The sequence below is a fragment of the Carcharhinus amblyrhynchos genome, unplaced genomic scaffold (assembly GCF_965287045.1).
Source record: "Carcharhinus amblyrhynchos unplaced genomic scaffold, sCarAmb.v2.hapA scaffold_38, whole genome shotgun sequence".
Classification (NCBI taxonomy): Eukaryota; Metazoa; Chordata; class Chondrichthyes; order Carcharhiniformes; family Carcharhinidae; genus Carcharhinus; species Carcharhinus amblyrhynchos.
Genome location: NW_027649779.1, coordinates 1,656,853 through 1,674,613, shown reverse-complemented (window position 1 = coordinate 1,674,613; position 17,761 = coordinate 1,656,853). Strand labels below are relative to the sequence as shown.

The 17,761-nt window shown below is 42.5% G+C and overlaps 1 gene segment (V, D, J or C); it reads right to left on the bottom strand.

The window, feature by feature from the left end:
• Positions 1 to 615: 615 nt before the first annotated feature.
• LOC145362372 (Ig heavy chain C region-like) lies at positions 616 to 16,994 on the bottom strand. The segment is given in 7 exon segments: positions 616 to 1,007; positions 2,239 to 2,547; positions 3,470 to 3,775; positions 4,940 to 5,245; positions 15,255 to 15,298; positions 16,514 to 16,814; positions 16,949 to 16,994. Coding segments are annotated over 7 exon segments (1,704 nt in total).
• Between the last annotated feature and the right edge of the window lie 767 nt (positions 16,995 to 17,761).

Sequence of the window (17,761 nt, the reverse complement as noted above, 5' to 3'; positions counted from 1 at the left end):
CCCTGATGGTTCTAACCACTGAGGGGGTGGAGATGCAGTAGACTAAATTATGACATTCCTCCTCTTTTCATTGAAGAAGTAGTGGTACATGGGTTAGGTACTGATCCTCCCGTCTCTTTGTTGGGTGAGTAGGAATCCAGGATGTTAACAATTTCACTCTCCCTCAATCTGATGGGGGATTATTTCTCAATGTTTATGTGTGGCCCTTACTTCTGTTCAGTGGGTGTGATGCAGCAGCTTAAAGCTGACATGAAACGGTAAAGGCATGGACAATGAGAGAAACAGAAACACCGAGATCTAAATATTGAGAATGTTTGACGCAAATGTTGAAATTGTCGGTTTTTCCTCAGGCAGGAAAGTCGGTGAAGACGTTTTGGAGAATATTGTCATAAATGTGCTCTACTCTGTCTCTAAGAAAGGGTGGATCTGAGCAGGATGCATTGGCTCAACAAGACTTGGGTCTGAGGCCTGAAAATATCTGACTCAAACCAAAACTATCTATTGGACGTAAAACGGGAAAAAAACAATCAATAAAGCAATTGGGTATTTCATTTATCGTTAGAGGAAAATGATTTTATTCTTTTTATTGTAGTTTTTAATGTAACCGAGTGATTCTCATTGACATGAATTAACAGCGTCCATCAGTGCAAGGGAAATGTTCACAAAACTGGGTTTACCGCTGGATTTGTCAACTGTTCTGTTGATGATCTTCAAGGGGATGGCTTCATGCCCCACCACACAGGAGTAAGAAGCGCCGCTGGACCATTCCTCTGCTGCAATGGATAACAGGCTGTACATGAAGAAGGAGCTATTGCCGTTCTCCGCCACCACCTTGGTGTTCCTGTAGTTCCCGGGATTCACCGGCTTGTCGTTGACGGTCCACTTGACGAAGATCTCTCGGGGGGAGAAACCTCTCACTAAGCAGCTGAGGGAGACGAAACTCTGAGCGGAGACTTCTTCTGCCGAGGGCAGGAGGACAGAGACGACCGGTTCCCGCGGATTTGGATCTGCAGAAAACGTACAATCAATAATAAACTGGAGAATTCTGGAGACAATGAAACCACTGGTGAGATATCAGGAAAGTGTGCTTCGATTTTGATTTTAAATGTTTCCATTTTTGACTTCCAGCTTGGAGGAGAGGTGAACACAATTGTTTTCTCAAATAACTCAGGGGGGCGGACGGGGAAGTTTCAGAAAGTTTACAGCACAGAATCAGGCCATTCGGCCCAACTGATCTACTTTTCTTTTCTGGTTTTTATTTTTGATGCTCCACATCAGGCTCCTCCCTTCTTTTTTGATCTAAACCCAATAACATCGCCTTCAGTTCACTTTTCACACATCAACGCATCAAACTCCCCATAAACATATCAATCGGCCCAGAGTCATTCAGTTCAGGGGAGGCCATTAATACGCTGAGTATTAAATATTGACTTGTACAATTCCACTGGAGATAGACACAATGATGCATTTATATAGAAGCATAGAAACACTGAACAGTACAGCACAGTAGAGGCCCTTCGACCCACAAATGTTGTGCCGAGCTATGTCCAAACTCAAGATCAAGCTATTCCACTCCCTATCATTCTGGAGTGTTCCACATGCTGATCCAATAACCGCTTGAAAGTTCCTGAAGTGTCTGACTCCACTACCACAGCAGGCAGCGTATCCCACAACCCAACCACTCTCTGATTGAATAACCTACCTCAGGCATCCCTCCTATATCTCCCACCATGAACCTCAACGTTATGCCCCCTACTAACAGCTACATCCACCCGATGAAATAGTCTCTGCACGTCCACTCTATCTATCCCCCTCACCATCTTATAAACCTCTATTAAGTCGCCTCTCATCCCCCTCCGCTCTAAAGAGAAAAGCCCCAGCTCCCTCAACCTTTCCTCATACGACCTACCCTCCAAACCAGGCAGCATCTTGGTAAATCTCCTCTGCACTCTCTCGAATCCTTCAACACCCTTCTTATAGTGAGGTGACCAGAACTGAACACAATATTCCAAATGTGGTCTCACCAAGGTTCGATATATTTGCAGATAACTACACGGCTTTTAAACTCAAACTCCCTGTCAATAAACCCTGACACACTGTAAGCCTTCACTGTTCTATCCATTTGAGAGGCAACTTTCAGAGATCTGTGGATATGAACCCCAAGATCTCCCTGTTCCTCCACATTGCTCAGAACCCTGTCGTTGACCCTACATTTATTGCTTCAATCTCTCAGCTCACCTGTTTCTTTGTGGATAGATGTTCTTAGAGGAGTCGGCAGATCCTGATGGCTCACCACGCACTCAAACACAGCCGCACTCAGCCAGGCTTGTGTCGAGATGTTTAGTTTGCTGATCACACTGTCAGGATCCGCTCCGGGCTTTTCAGCAATCTCTGATTTCAAATACTTCCTGTCTCGGATCCAGGACACGTTAACTCCATCAGGAGCATGAGAAATGATGCAGGTTAAGGTCGCGGTCGCCTCCAGTAAGACCTGTTCGATTGGTGGTGGCTGTATCTTCACTGTGGTATCAAGGCACTGGAGAGGACCTGTGAATGAGAAATGGAAATCAACCCTAGTTCCCCTTCAGAAGCAGGACAGCAGTCTTCAGCCTGAAGGAGATGAAGTCACCTCCAATACATCAATCTCTAACTGCTGCCTTTCACCATCAATGGGCGATGAAAAACCAGCTTGTTCTATGAACTTATTCCCTTTATTAAAGTATTGGAGCAGCGGTACCATTTTCATTAATCAACATTGCAGGATTCCCAAACAATACACCATCCTGAACTCAGGGAAACCAATACTGGGCGTTAATTTATAAATAGGGTGGATGCACTTTCTGAAATTTTACCCCTGTGCTGTGATCTGTGAAATAGACCGATCCCCACTGTCTCTCTGAATCTTACCAGCTGTCTCAGGGAAAAAAAAACGTTGACATCAAGGCCATCTCTCTCACTATATTACTTCAAAATGGAAGGGAGCACTCCTTTACGGGGAGGCAGAGGCATATGGTGTTGTCAATGGGCTTGTAACCTAGGGCAAGGTTCTGGAGACACAGATTCGAATCCCATCATTGCAAATATTAAATCTGAATTCTATAAAAATGTATAATTAAAAGTTGAAATCATTGTTATGAAGCCATTGCTGTAAAACCTCTTCCAGTTCACAAATCCTTTTTAACAAGTAAATCCGCTGTCTTTATCTGGCCTGGTATGCATGTGACTCCAGATTCACAGCAACGTGGTTCACATTGAAGTGCCCCCGGGTTTGGGAAATAAATGCGCCTCTCATGAAGGGATAACAAACAATTGCTTTTGTGATGAAATTCTGAAGGAGGCCTTGCCCTAATGCAGCAAATTACATGACAATAACTTAGAAGTTATTCTATGCGTTGTACCAACATTAATAGATCTGTAATTCCGGTTAACATCGGAATGATATATTTTATCCTCTGTTTGAGTCTCTTACCCTGATATGAGCTGATGTTCAGACTCTGAGTGTTTCCTTGGTGAGTGACCTGGCAGGTATAGACCGCTTTGCTGAACCATTCCCCAGCGGAGACTGTCAGCCGGCTGCTGGCCGAGAAGTTCCCGTTCACTTGACAGGCGGGAGAGGTGACAATTCCTGAATGCACGGGTTCCCCATTCTTCAGCCACTTCACCGTCAGTGACCCTGGCTGGAAATCGATGATTGAACAGACGATGGTTGCAAATTTGCTGCTTGTGATTTCTTCACTGGAACTCACGGTGAGGATAACGGTTGGGGGGATGTCACCTTCAACAAACACATGTTTAGACACCACTTGAAAATTCAATTGACAACAATTAAAATTAGTTCTTTTATTTTAGCACCAGAGCTGCCGATTTGAGAATTGTGTCCATGGCTTTGTTGAATTGGCAGGGAAATGGTAAATAGAATTCAACCGTCAGAAGTGTCACGGAATGCATTTGCGGAGGGCAAACAGAGCAAGGGAATAGTCAATAAAACAGAAGGTTGAGAGAGATTGAGGAAATGCAAGACCTTGTACTGAATGTCCACAGTTACTTTTAAATGGTAGGGCAACTGGACAAGTTCATCAAGAAAGCATTTTGGATTAATTCCCCCAATGTGTGAGGTATTGAAAACAAAATCAGTGATGTAATGATGGGGCTGTGTAACACACTAGTTAGGCCACGTTTGGAGTTTGCTGCATAGTCCTGACCATCACGTTGCAGGAATGACGTAATGACTCTGGAGAGAGATGAGGTTTACAGGAATGTTGCCAGGGCCTGAACATTGCAGCCATGAGGCGAGATTGAATAGGCAGGAATTGTTCTCCTTAGAAAAAAAGAGGAGGCTGAGGTGTGACATAATTGTGGTTCACAAAATTATACGGGACGTAGGTAGAAATAATACATTCCCCAAGTGGAGGGCTCAATTACCAGGGAGCATGGTCACTTAAGATGTATCTGGATCTGCATCTCAAGTGCTTTAACCAACAAGGCTATGAAGCAAAGACTAGAAAGTGGGATTAAAATGAATGGCTAGCTTCTATGTTGTCACTTTTGGCCAGCACAGACATGATGGGCTAAATGGTCTCCTTCTGCACCGTAACATTTCGATGGTTCTCCAAACGTGGCCTAACTAGTGTGTAATACAGCCCCATCATTACATCACTAATTTTGTGTTCAGTAAGAACATAATAAGAACATAACAAATAGGAGCAGGAGTAGGCCATCCAGCCCTTCGAGCCTGCCCCGGCATTCAATAAGATCATGGCTGATCTGTCGCTGCTCAGTTCCACTTTCTCACACATTGGAGTTCTGAGTAACTTATCAGTCAGTAGATATTTACCTGGATTTTGCGCAGTTTACATTTTTCAAATTGCTACAAATCAGTTATGACTAAGGCCTTATACAGTTCATTCACAGCGCCCCTCTCTTGCCCAGGTTTCAAAACACTTACATGGCATTTCAACGCTCTTGACTGAGTCACTGTGTCGAACCTCACAGTCAATTCTGGGGCATTCTCCCGCTGAGTCGGTGATGGTTAACTGGCTGCTCAGTGTATAGGTCCCCTTCGTGTTTCTCACTGACGGGTAAGTCTTAAACCCACTGGTGATCGGCTGCCCATTTTTCTTCCACGTCAGTTTGGAGACATCTGGAGAGTAATCCATCGCCAAACAGCCGTAGGTGACGGCGCCGTCGGAGTTGTGTTGCTGACAGGAGGAGACCAGGCTGTAGAGAGTGGGCGGAGACGGTGTCGCTGGGAAAGAATAGCCAATTGAACAAGTTAGACTCTTATTTGCGTTTATTAAGTCATCAAACATATTTTTACAAATATGTTTCTATATCAGATATAGCTCTTGGTGTTATATGGGTTCTAGGTATGATCAGGATATTGATGAGGGATATGGGTAATAGGTATGATCAGGATATTGATGAGATCTGACCAAAGTGAATGGCGGAGTAGGCTCAGAGGGCTAAATGACCACTCCTGCTTCTATGTTATGTGCTTCTATCCCGAACATTGATTAGAATTATGAATTTATCCCAATATTTCCAGATTTAATCCTATATCTGCCTTTCAGATTATGTTATTTCTATCAATTGGGAAAAGTCATCTCTGAAGAAACTGACATCCTTGTCTCCACCTCGAGCAAATTAAGAAGAAAAATACATTCACAAAGTGTCAAAATGGCATATCATTCATTGGATTAACAGAGAAAAGCAAATATTGTCTCAATTGTTGCAGCAACTATTTATTTCTCAAACAACAACACTTTGTGATGAAGAAGTTGTCTCTTCATTCATATCATCCACTCACCTGATGAGGGAGCTCCAACAGCTTGTGATTCCAAATAAACCTGTTGGACTTTAACCTGGTGCAGTGAGATCCTTACTGTGCCCACAACAACCTCACTCCGGCATCTCCACACTAGTTTTGGAAATTGCCTGGGTTCAAACTGATTGGTGCCCCTTCCTCTCTCCAACTCACTGCCTCTCAATCCACAAAACGGAGATTAGTGACTTTGCTTCAAAAATACCTCCGGAATGAATACTTGCTGAATGATCAGGAAACTCTAAATGTGATTATAAATTCAAATAAATGCAACATTAACGAATTGAAGGATCAGACATTAATAGCAGGAGTTGGCCATTCGGACCCTGAAGTCTCCTCTATCATTCACTGAGATTACAGATGAGCTGATTGTGGTGCTAGCTCTATTCTGAACCTCCTCACTCCGCCCATCCATCACCCGCTCTCTGCCCATTTTCCCCAGCTCTTTGCCCTTTCCCCTGGGTCTCTGACTTTCACGGTGGCTCGTTTTCTCATTTATCCGGCTCTGTGTATTTCCACCTGACTCTCTACACTTCCCTCCAGCTCTGTGCCCTCTCGCCCGGTTCTCTGCTCTTTTCCTCAGTCCCCTACGCTTTCCCTCAGCTCTCTGCCCTCTGTCTCTGCCCCCTCCCCTCTTTCTCCTTTCCCCCAGCTCTCTGACCTTTCCCCCTGACTCTCCTGCCCTTTCCCCTGGGCTCTTTGCCCTTTCCCTCGGCTCTCTGGCCTTTCTCCTGCCTCCCTGCCCTTTTTCGTGCCTCCCTGCCTTTTTCCTGGTTCTCTTCCCTTTCCCTGGTCTTTCTACCTTTTCCCCCATCTCTCTGCCCTTCTTTTCGGCTCTCTCCCCTTTCACTGGTCTCTCTGCCCTCTTCCCCCTGCTCCCTGTCCTTTCTCCTCTCTCTCTCTGCCCTTTCCCCTGGCTTTCCGCCCTGTTCCCCGGCTATGTGCCCTTTCCCCGGCCTCTCTGCCCTTCCCCCACCCACGGCTCTCTGCCCTTCCCCTCGCCTCCTGTTCTCCCTGACTCTTTGCCATTGTCCCTGTCCCTGAGCCCCCAGCGATTCCCTCCAGCTCTCTGCACTCCCAGGGCAGCTCCCACCTTTGAACACCAAACGGCCGCTTGAGATCGTTCTTCTCTCCCATTGCAGACCTTCCCCACACAGATTTAGTGAGTGTGAGTGAGAGAGTGTGAGTGATTAGATGAGTGAGAGTGGATGAGTGATGGTATATGTGTGACGGAAGGTGAGTGAGTGAAGTTCTTTGAGTGATGATGAGTGATTTAGGGTGAGTAATTGTGGGTGAGGGTGAGAGAGCGTGACTAAATGAGGGTGTGTGAGAGAGGGTAGGGAGTGAAGGTGGCTGAATGTGAGTGAAGGTGGCTAGATGATTGAAGGTAAGCAAGATTGAAAGAATGAGGGAGAGTGAGTGAAGATGTGTGAAGGTTAGTGGAGGTGGGTGAGTGAAAGTGAGTGAGATTGAGTGAATGAGGGTGAGGGAGTGAATGTAACTGAGTAAGTGAGGGGTGAGAGTGAGTGAGTCAAGGTGGTGTGTGAGGGAGAATGAATGTGGATGGGTGGGAGAGTGAGGGTGAGTGAGTGAAGGTGTTTGATGAGGGTGAGTGATTGAGGATTTGTGAGTTAGGGTAGTGAAGTTGAGTGATGATGAGCATGGGAGGGTTTGTGAGTGAATGTATGTGCGTGAGTCTGAGTGAGTTTGAATGGGTGACCGGGCGTAATTCAGAGCGAGACAGAGAGAGGGTCATTGAGCTTGAGTCTTTGGGGGTGGGTGGGTGAGTGAGTGTGAGTGAGACTTGATGAGTGAGGGTGGGTAAGTGAAGTGAGTGAGTGAGTGATAGTGAATGGGGTGAGTGAGTGAGAGTGAGTGAGACTGGGTGAGTGAGGGTGGATTAGTGGGATCAGTGAATGAAGGTGAGTATGAATGTTGATGACTGACTGAGGGTCGAAGTCAATGAGCGCGGTTTAGTGAGTGAGGTTGAGTGAGTGATGGTGTATGAGTGAGGGTGGCTGAGTGACAGTGAGTTAATGAAGGCGCGTGAGGGTGAGTGCGTGAGGGTGAGTGAATGTGGGTGCGTGACTGAGGGTGAGAGAGTGAGTGAATGTGAGTGAGTCAGTGAGGGTGTGAGAATGAGAGAGTTAGGACGTGTGATTGAGGGTCAACGAGTGAGGTTGAATGAGTGTGTGTGGGTGAGTGAGTGAGGATGGATGAGAGTGAGTGAGCGAATATGAGTGAGTGATTGTGAGTGAGTGAGGGTGTGAGGATGCGTGAGTCAGGGCGTGTGTTTGAGTGAATGCGCGAAGTTGAATGAGGGTGTGTGAGTGCTTGTGGGTGAGTGAGTGAGAATGGATGAGAGTGAGAGAGCGAATATGAGTGAGTGATTGTGAGTGAGTGTGTGAGGGTGACTGACTCAGGGTGAATCAGGATCAGTGAGTTTCTCAGGACGAGTGAGTGAGGGCGAGTGCGTGAGGGCGAGTGCGTGAGGCCGAGAGAGTCAGGGTGAGTGAGTCAGGGTGAGTGAGTCAGGGTGAGTGAGTCAGGGTGAGTGTGTGAGGGTGAGTGCGTGAGGGTGAGTGCGTGAGGGTGAGTGCGTGTGAGGGTGAGGGTGTGTGAGGGTGAGGGTGTGTGAGGGTGAGTGTGTGTGAGGGTGAGTGTGTGTGAGGGTAAATGTGTGTGAGGGTGTGTGTGTGAGGGTGAGTGTGTGTGAGGGTGGATGAGTGAGCAAGGGTGAGTGAGTGAGGACGAGTGAGTAAGCGTGAATGAGAGAGTGAGGGTGAGTGATTGTGGTTGAGTGAGTGAGGTTGAGTGAGTGAGGGTGAGTGAGTGAGAGTGTGCCAGCGAGAGAAGGTAGGTAAGATAAGGTGAGTGAGTGAAGTTATTTGAGTGAGGATGAGAGATTGAGGGTGAGTGAGTCAGTGTGGGTGAGGGTGAGAGAGTCAGTGAGCCACCTCCTCCTCTCCCTCTCCATCGATCTTTTCCCGATTCTCTCCATTGATCAGCTTTCAGTAACAGGGCTGTGTAAAGTCAGGAATCAGTGTAGATCACCGGGCAGCTGCTTTAATGTCGGGGCCTTTCTTTCAGAAACACGGATCAGTGAACAAATAGACAGACTGAGGGAGCTGGAAGGGAAGCTTCCAGCAAAACTAGGGTCACACAGGAATCAAACACCAAGTTTACACCAGTATTGGGGAGCCAGGCGGACTTAGTCTCAGCCAGATCCCTTCTTATTGCTTGTGTCTTTGTGTCCGGTGTAACACATGGAAATCCCTACTTCTGACCTCATGTTGGATGGAATGTGTCATTGATGAAGCAATAGAAGATTGTTGGTCCCAGAACAGCCCCCTGCCGAACTCCTGCAGTGATATCTCAACTTAGATGTTCGACCTTCAACAACCATTACCATCTTGCTTTGTGCTAAATATGACTCCAAACAGAGAAGAATTTCCCTCTGTAACTGATTCACTTGTGTTTTACTCGGGCTCCTCGATCCCGCCCACATTCAAATGTTACAGGGGAGGGGAAGGGGGCGGCGGGGAGTAACGTGGATGGGCACTGTGGCACAGTGATTAGCGCCGCTGCCTCACAGTTCAATTCCCGATATGGGTCATTGTGTGTGGAGTTAGCAAGTCCACCCCGTGTCTGCTTGGGTTTCATTGGGTGCTCCTGTTTCCTCCCACAGACCAAAGATGTGCGGGGTCAGTGGATTGGCGTGCTAAATTGTCCCTTAGTTTCAGGGGGACTAGTTAGGGTAAATACATGTGGTTATGAGGATGGGGCATTGGTGGGACTGCTGCTAGTGCAGACTCGATGGACTGAATGGCCTCCTTCTCTACTGCAGGATCCTATGATTCTGTTCTTTGGTATCAATGACAGTCTCTCTTACGTATGTGAGATGGAAAGTGTGTGAGAGTGTGCTTGGTTCTGTGTGCCAGGGAGGGAGGGTGAGAGTGTTTGTGTGTATGACTGTGTGTGTGTGTGTGTGTGTGTGTATGTGTGTGTGTGTGTGAAGGTGCCTATCTGTGATATACTGTGTTTGCACGCGTGCGAGCCAGTGAGCTGCGTTTGCAAGAGGGGACAGTGTGTCTATTGGAAAGCAAAATAAACTGCTCATGAGTGTGTGAAAGTTTGCATGGGATCGTGTGTGAGTGAGAATGATGAGTGCAATGTGTGTGGGTGATAGAAGCGATATGTGTGTGTGTGTGTGTGTGTGTGTGTGTGTGTGGAGGGGAGGGCAAAGTTTGTGTGAGTGAGAAAAAAGTGTAAAAAATAGACAGGGTGTATGCTTGAGTGCGTATGAGTGAAATAATTATTGAGAGAACATGTGTCTGTGATAGGTGGAGAGTTTAAGAGAGATACATTGTCTATACATGTGTGTTCGTGTGTAAGAGATGGAGAGACTGTGTGCGTGTGAGAGAGGTGATGTTTGAGAGAAAGAACGATTGAGAGAGCGAGTGTATGTATTTATTTGTAAGTGAGAGAGAGTATGTAGAACATGAGAGAAAGAGAATGTGTTTGAGAGATGTCATATGAGAGAGCAAGTAAGTGTGTGTATATATGTGTGCATGTGAGAGAGAATATGAGAGTGTGTATGTGTGTATTTGTGTGTGTGATGTGTGTAAGCCTCTATCTGGCTGATTCAGTCTGGAAAAGCACAATCACTCCACACATACTCACCCACTCACACAGTAAGTGGGAGTGACAAGTGAGCACAATACGGACTGTGGGCCAATGGCTGGAAAAAACATTTAAATCTTTCACAAGTCACTCACAATTAAATAATTTCCTCTTTCCTCAATGAGTGAAACTTGCAAAATTTCACGAAATTTGAGACAATCCAGGGTAAATTCACCCACAAAGTTATCCGCCCCCTCATTCACCTTATTCATTCTCTCCATCACTAACAAGCAGTGTCAGCAGTGTGTATTATATACAACATGCACTGCAGCAACTCACCAAGGCTCCATAGATTACACTGTCCAAACCCGCTGCATTTACATCCTAACAGGACAAGGGCAGCAGCCACAATGAACGCTATCACCTGCAAGCTCCCCTCCAAAACACACACCATCCTGACTTGAAACAACATCTCAATTCATTCATAGTCGCTTGGTCAAAATCCTGGAACTTTCTGCCTAAACAGCAGAGTGGATGTTTGCAGCATATGGACTGCAGTTATTCAAGGATGTTTCAAATCAACACTTTCTCAAGGAACAATTAGGGAAGATTAAAAATTCTGGCCGAGCAAATGACTCTAAAATGCCTTTAGAAGATTTAAAAAAAGATGCAAATGAATTAGGCGCTTCAACTGTCATACTAAACAGTTCAGGGATTGCTGTAATATGGAACACAATATAGTAAATCTCACTTTGTACTTGTTCACCGAACATTCCCAAGGCCGGTACATCACTGCTTAAAAATCACCCAATTCTCCCCTCTACAGTGTGAAGTTTCTGCTCTCTGATGGTGGCAATATGCTTCAGGGATCTCATTTCTGAGACGCCGAGTCAAATATCAAGTCAAACTGTCACAAATCTCAGAGTTACAAGTTTCTTGAAGAAATAAATCAAATTTCAGTCCCCGAAATACAGCAGAAGGGGCCAGAAGGTTTATAACCAGTCAGACAGATTCCTGGTCCCAACACAGTGACCACACGCTGAGACACAAACGGTGCAACAGCCGAGTTCCCAGCAGAAAGATCTGTTCAATCTGTCAATTTCATTCAAACTGTTGGATTCTCATTGATCAATGGTCAACGTACAACAACAGAAAACCAATGACCTATTTTAAATGAAACTGATATTCATTTGAAAATTAAAAAAAAATCCTTGACTTTTAATTATTTCTCTCTATCTGTATCACCTCTCGTAAAGATGTAATTTCGCTGAAAATGAGCAATCAAAAATATCAGTTTCAGGGCAGTTCAATGTCCCTCACAGAGATGCCGTAACATTATAAGAATTAAACAAACATGGAAATGTTAACATTGAAAATCATTGCATGATTCGAACTAATTTCTTAATTAAATGTAGTTAACGCAATAATCAAGGCAAAATACTTTATCGAGCTGAGCAGAGCTGAGTAAAGACATGTTATGTTTCTGAATTCATTTTCGATACACTTAAATATTCTCTAAAACGGATTGTATTTTGTACACCAGCGCTATATTCAAGGTCTTTTGTTTTGAATTAATTAGCACCAATATTATATTTTGTTATTGTTAATTGGCAGTTAGTTCTCCTGTTACTGATTTGCACTCAGTAATTAAATCAGTTTTCAATCATTCAAAATTTGCCTTTGCCTCGAACATTGTGAAGTAATTAGGTTCCAATTAAATCATAAACAATAAACTTCAAATTAGTGAATGGAAATATTCAGACATCTGAAATTCATTTGCTAAAATCGAATCACGTTGTAATTTTTTTCATTTCCACTTTTACTCCCAACGCCTTATTATAACCTACAAACGTGTTAAAATGCGTGCTTCTGTATTTGTATTTACTGTAACGACCTGGCGGTTTGAGATCGATGAAACTGCTTCTTAGATTGAATAATTTGGATCATCCATATAATTTACTGACTGAAAATATTGATTAATTTAAAAGATCTGAATTGAACAGTGAAAAATTCAATGAGGACAATTGATTCAAATCCTCTGCAGCATTGAAAAATGATGCACAAAATAAGTCGAGACTTTTTCTTCAGTATAATAATTAATAAGAATTAAACATAATGTTCCAATAGAATCGATTCTTCTATCCTGTCATTTATTCATCTTTATTCAACATTTATTCTGTTTTCAGTGGTAATGGAGCCATGATGCTATGATTAAGCGTAGAACAAATATTACTATTATGATATTATTGTGATATTTGTATATAAATTAATCTTTTTGAATTTCATGTACTAACTTGTCAATCTCTATCCAGTTTCTATTGTCACTTACAGCAATTCAAACACCATTAATTGAACGATTGTTTAGTGTTAACGAATTCCACCTGTCAGAAAACTGTGTTCACTCTGTCAAGTTTATTCAAAATGTGGGATTCTAAGTGGTCAATTGTCAAATTACAACAAAGAATTAATAACTTACTTTAAATTAAACTGATAAAAATTTCAAAATTCCCTTGGACTTTTAACTACCTGTACCTCTCTCTTAAATCTAGAAAATTGGGCATAAAATATTTTTTTTCTGAAAATGAGCACATCTAATGTAACAGATTCAGGGTAGTGTAATGTCCCCAGCAGAGATATAGCGATGCAGTAAGAATTATAATTCATGTTTTATTTTAATCTGCAACAATTAGTTAACATGAATAAAATGCTCTGGCATGCATTTATTTTTGATACTTGTTTGTTTTATCCTGAAAATAATTTTTAAACGGAGTTTGTTTTTTTTTGTTCATTTAGCTGGAAAAAGTGTAATCGCTCAGGATCACGGTGCTCAAAAAATACAGAAGCAATTGAGAAACACCAAACCATTTCAAAAGTTTTGAGATGACATTAGTGATTAATTACCTTGTCATCCAAATACAAATGAATTGGAAGAAATGCTGCGCCTCCACAGAAAGAATGTAATAATCGGACACAAAAATACCAAATAGTCACGTCTTATTCTCTAAAATTCGTATTTAAGTGAAAGCGAACTTCACTGGGATATATCAATTAATGCAAAGTATCTTGATGAACTAAGCACTGCTGCGGAAACAGATTGTTGTCATTGAAACAGTTTCCGGAATTATCACAAAATATTTCCAGCATAAAAAAACATTTCTGGTCATGTTAGTTGTGTGCGAAGCACAGCAGAACTATTAGGAGGGAATAATGAATAATGATATTAATATAAAATGATGTTTGGTGAACATGGAGTTACATTACCTATTTAAAAATATTTAATTTATGTTAATTTTACGATTAAATTTGTTAATGAGAAGTCTGTAGTTGCAGCAACGACTTAGTGTCCCAGTGAACGTTGTATGTTATGATTTATTTTAATTTGTAAACGTTCGTTTAACTTTAATTAAAAATGCTGTAATATGTTTGTTTTTTTTTTCAAAACCTGCCTGTTTTCTCCCTGCAAGGATTTTCAAACTCAAAGATTGTTTGCATTCAACCAGAAAACATGTAACTGCTCAGTGCCACCCAGTTTAAACAATGCCGAAACACCAAACCATTTCACACATTTTAACATTCATAGCGACCGAACCACAGAACCTCCTCAACAGAAACACACCAAAACACATCACTGAGGGAATGAATCTGTTGAATGTATCCATTCAATAAAATCAAAAATATCATCGCAAGAAAATTTCAGTACCCAATCCGGCAAACCAACTCGTCACCAAATATATGAATGACTAAACTAAACAGAAATCTGGAATAAGAGCAACAGCATTGTGAGGAGGTGAAATATGTGCAACAAATTAACATTGAAGCTTTACCACATTCTATTCATATTGGGTCATATTTCAAAAAAAATTCAAACGTATTTAAACATTTACCTGCAGCCATCAGGTAAAACATTGCACGTACCCCAAATTGGGTATGCAGTGGCAAACTGTGTTTTGGACGAGTGGCGTAAACCGTGGTTTGATTTAACCAGCAATTATCGGTTACGATTAAAAAAGTACAAATGCAATAAACCCTGCCTGATTTCTCTGAGCAGGCACAGTCAAATAGTTTAAAACCGGCAGACTCTGGATTCAATCACAAAGTGTATAACAGCTCAGTATCACGGAGTGTGAACAATGCAGAATCGCCAAACCATTTCACAAATTTTACTTCTTCAAAGTCACCCAGACAGACAATCTCCTCACCAGAAAAACACATCACTGAGGGACTGAACCCCGGTTCATGCAGAAGCAGCTCAATTCTACAAACTGTTTCAACAGAATCAAATTTCACATTGGCGGAAAGTCTCACTTAAAAATCCAGCCAATCCGCCCATCACCAAAGTAACTAATAATTAAACTGAGCACAACAATAACACAACAAAACCAGCATTGTGATTAAGCCGAAAATGTTTATAACATTAATGCAGAAAATTTAACACATTTTGTTAAGGTTGGGTTAGATTTCAAATACTTTTGGAGTAGTTGGTACAACTCGCAGCCACTAGATGTCACCGAGATTAAACATTGCAGAAACGCCGAACTATTGAACAAAAGGAAGACATTTAATGTAACCCAGCCAAACGATGTCCTCAGCAGATAAACACCAAATCACAAGAGACTGAATTTACCTTTTATCAATTAACAGTAGAATTCTATAACCGCAATTTCAGCAGGATCACATGAAACATTGGAAAGATTTTCAGCACAGAATCCACCAAACCGCATTTCAGTGAACAAGTGAATTAATAAAATCGAGAAAAATGTAAAACAAAAACTCAAATAAAACACTGACTAAATAAATGCATGGTTCTTACCTGCAGTCACCGTCACCATGGTCCCTTGTCCCCAGTAGCCCATGTCACAGTATCACATTCTCTAGGCTGGGCCATACAATAACCATCCCTGCACAAAATAGACAGAAATCCATCAGTATTTAAACAAAATCACAAGCCAGAGGGGAAGTAAATCACTGCATTTTTCATGAAATTATTACTACCCTGTTGGATACCGTTCGCTCAACATAAATCATCTTAATGTTTTGTATTTCACAGAGGATCATATGATCAAGTTATTGAAAACACTATTTGATAATCAAATAGTTATCAAAAATTTTTCATATTAATTCTCACTATTTGTGTAGTGCTGGGGTATAAATAATACAGCACTGTAAATAATGATGGATTGTAAAACAGAACACTGCCCGAGACTCGGTCAATTAGCGCTGAGGGGTTTTTGTATTGACAGTAACTGTTGTGCCATCCATATATCACAGTGAGACACAGCATGTCAAATACTGTGCCTGCCTGCTCACTGTAAAATACAGAGATTTAATTTCACTGTTCTGTGAAAAATCTGATTCTGCCTCATCCACGAGCGAATGAGTGAGTTATTTCAGCTTGACCTGGTCATTATATTTATAAAGGGTATCGGATTGCTTTTAAACTCACCGTGTAGATTTAGCATGTCGGTCAATATCGATTTTATGGAAAGAGTTTTATAACTACTCACAAACTAATATTACGTCCACACATTATTTCTTTGAAGCCTCGTTTGCTTTAGAAATCCTGCTGTGGTACTGATTACCAATTTGAACAATCCCTTTCTCTGAGGTTTTTGTATGAGGATGTCGCTGTGCTCAGCACTGTGACCCACTGTAGTATCACAGTGACACACACCCGCACAAAAACTGCGCTCACTCTCTGTTCAGTACTGCCACACAATATTTACTTCAAATAGACCCGTATTCCTGATGTAATTTACAATTTATGCAGCTGTTTACAAAACACAATCTGGAAACACCTCCTCCAAGTATCAGAAATAGTAAAACGAGCATTATATCCAGCTGAAACAGTAAATATAAACACAGTGAAAAGCTCAGCTCATTACGTCTGTGTGTTTTCCTGATTTAATGTTTAATTTTCACGACGTTAGTGGTTTGTGTTTTGGCTCTGATTACTGGCGCTATTATTATATTTAAAACAGTTACTGACCTTCAGGTTATGATGGAAGTTGCTGAATTTCCCCTTGGACTGTTCTTGTTCAGGTCCATCCCTGGTTCCTCTCGCTGTGGTCTCTTGTACAGTAATAGATGGCGGTGTCTTCGATCTTCAGCCTCGTCATCTCCAAAGAGAAGATGTTGTTTGAAGTGTCTTTGGACGCAGTAAATCGATCTTTAATTGATGGGGCGTAGTGGTTGCTGGATGAACTATAGTAATAAAGCAGCCACTCCAGGCCCTGTCCGGGAACCTGTCGGACCCAGCCCATCCAGTCGCTGCCAAGACTGAATCCGCTGGTTTTACAGGTCAGTGTCAGGGAGCCTCCTGGACGCCCGGTCTCTGCCTCTGGCTGAGTCAACACAATCTCCGACTGGACACCTGTAAAAATAGATCAAAAACACCAGGGATTAATTTTAGTGAAATGATTGCTGACTCTGGAACATTCCAGAGAGAGACTAACACTGAGACCGTAACAGTGAGAGACTTTAACAATAGTAATAATAAATACTCACCAGTTAAGAATGTCAGCAACAAACTGAGAGAAATGGCCGACCTCATCTTTCTGGTGATTTGGGGGAAATGGTTGTGTCAGGAGCTCAGTGAACAAACCAGCTCCCGGACTGTTGGATTCCAGTCCCAGTGAGCGGTATTTAAATACCCGGCAGAAGGGGGCGGCTTTCCAGGCGCCGCCTGTTGATTCCCTGCTGGAGGCGGCGCCTGGATCCACGTCCCACCTTCCACACCACCAACAGAATGGACTCGGAGATTTACAATAGGTTAATATTAAAATGGGCATTTTACTGTATCGGGATATTTGTTTGGCTAAAATGTTAATTGTATTGTCCCCATTATTTCTGGTGATGACATTGCAATTCATCATTTATTTATTTAAATAACTAATTCCATGGTAAAAATGGTGATTTTATTGCCACACCCCCAACAAGAAAAGAAATCTAAAAATGATGAAATAACATTAGACAATTTTGCAACAATTCCGTGTCTCTGCCACATTACAATAATAAAGCACAATTTATCAGAAGAAATACCATCGAGTTCCGTAACTAAACGTGTAAAATATACAAAGTGATTCTATTTGCAGTGTGGATGGCTATCACTGTACAATTTGGGTTTGGAGATGAGAAGAAACTCTCACACAATACAATGTTTCTCCTTATCTTTTCAAACTGCCCCAATCTCGAAGGCAGGCCTTTGAAAATAATAAGAATCCCAACCTCCTGATAATTAAATAGTGAGTTGACAGAGAAACATAAAATTAAATTGATTTTTGACACAGAAGTTAATGAATCGGAACGGACTTGGAGATC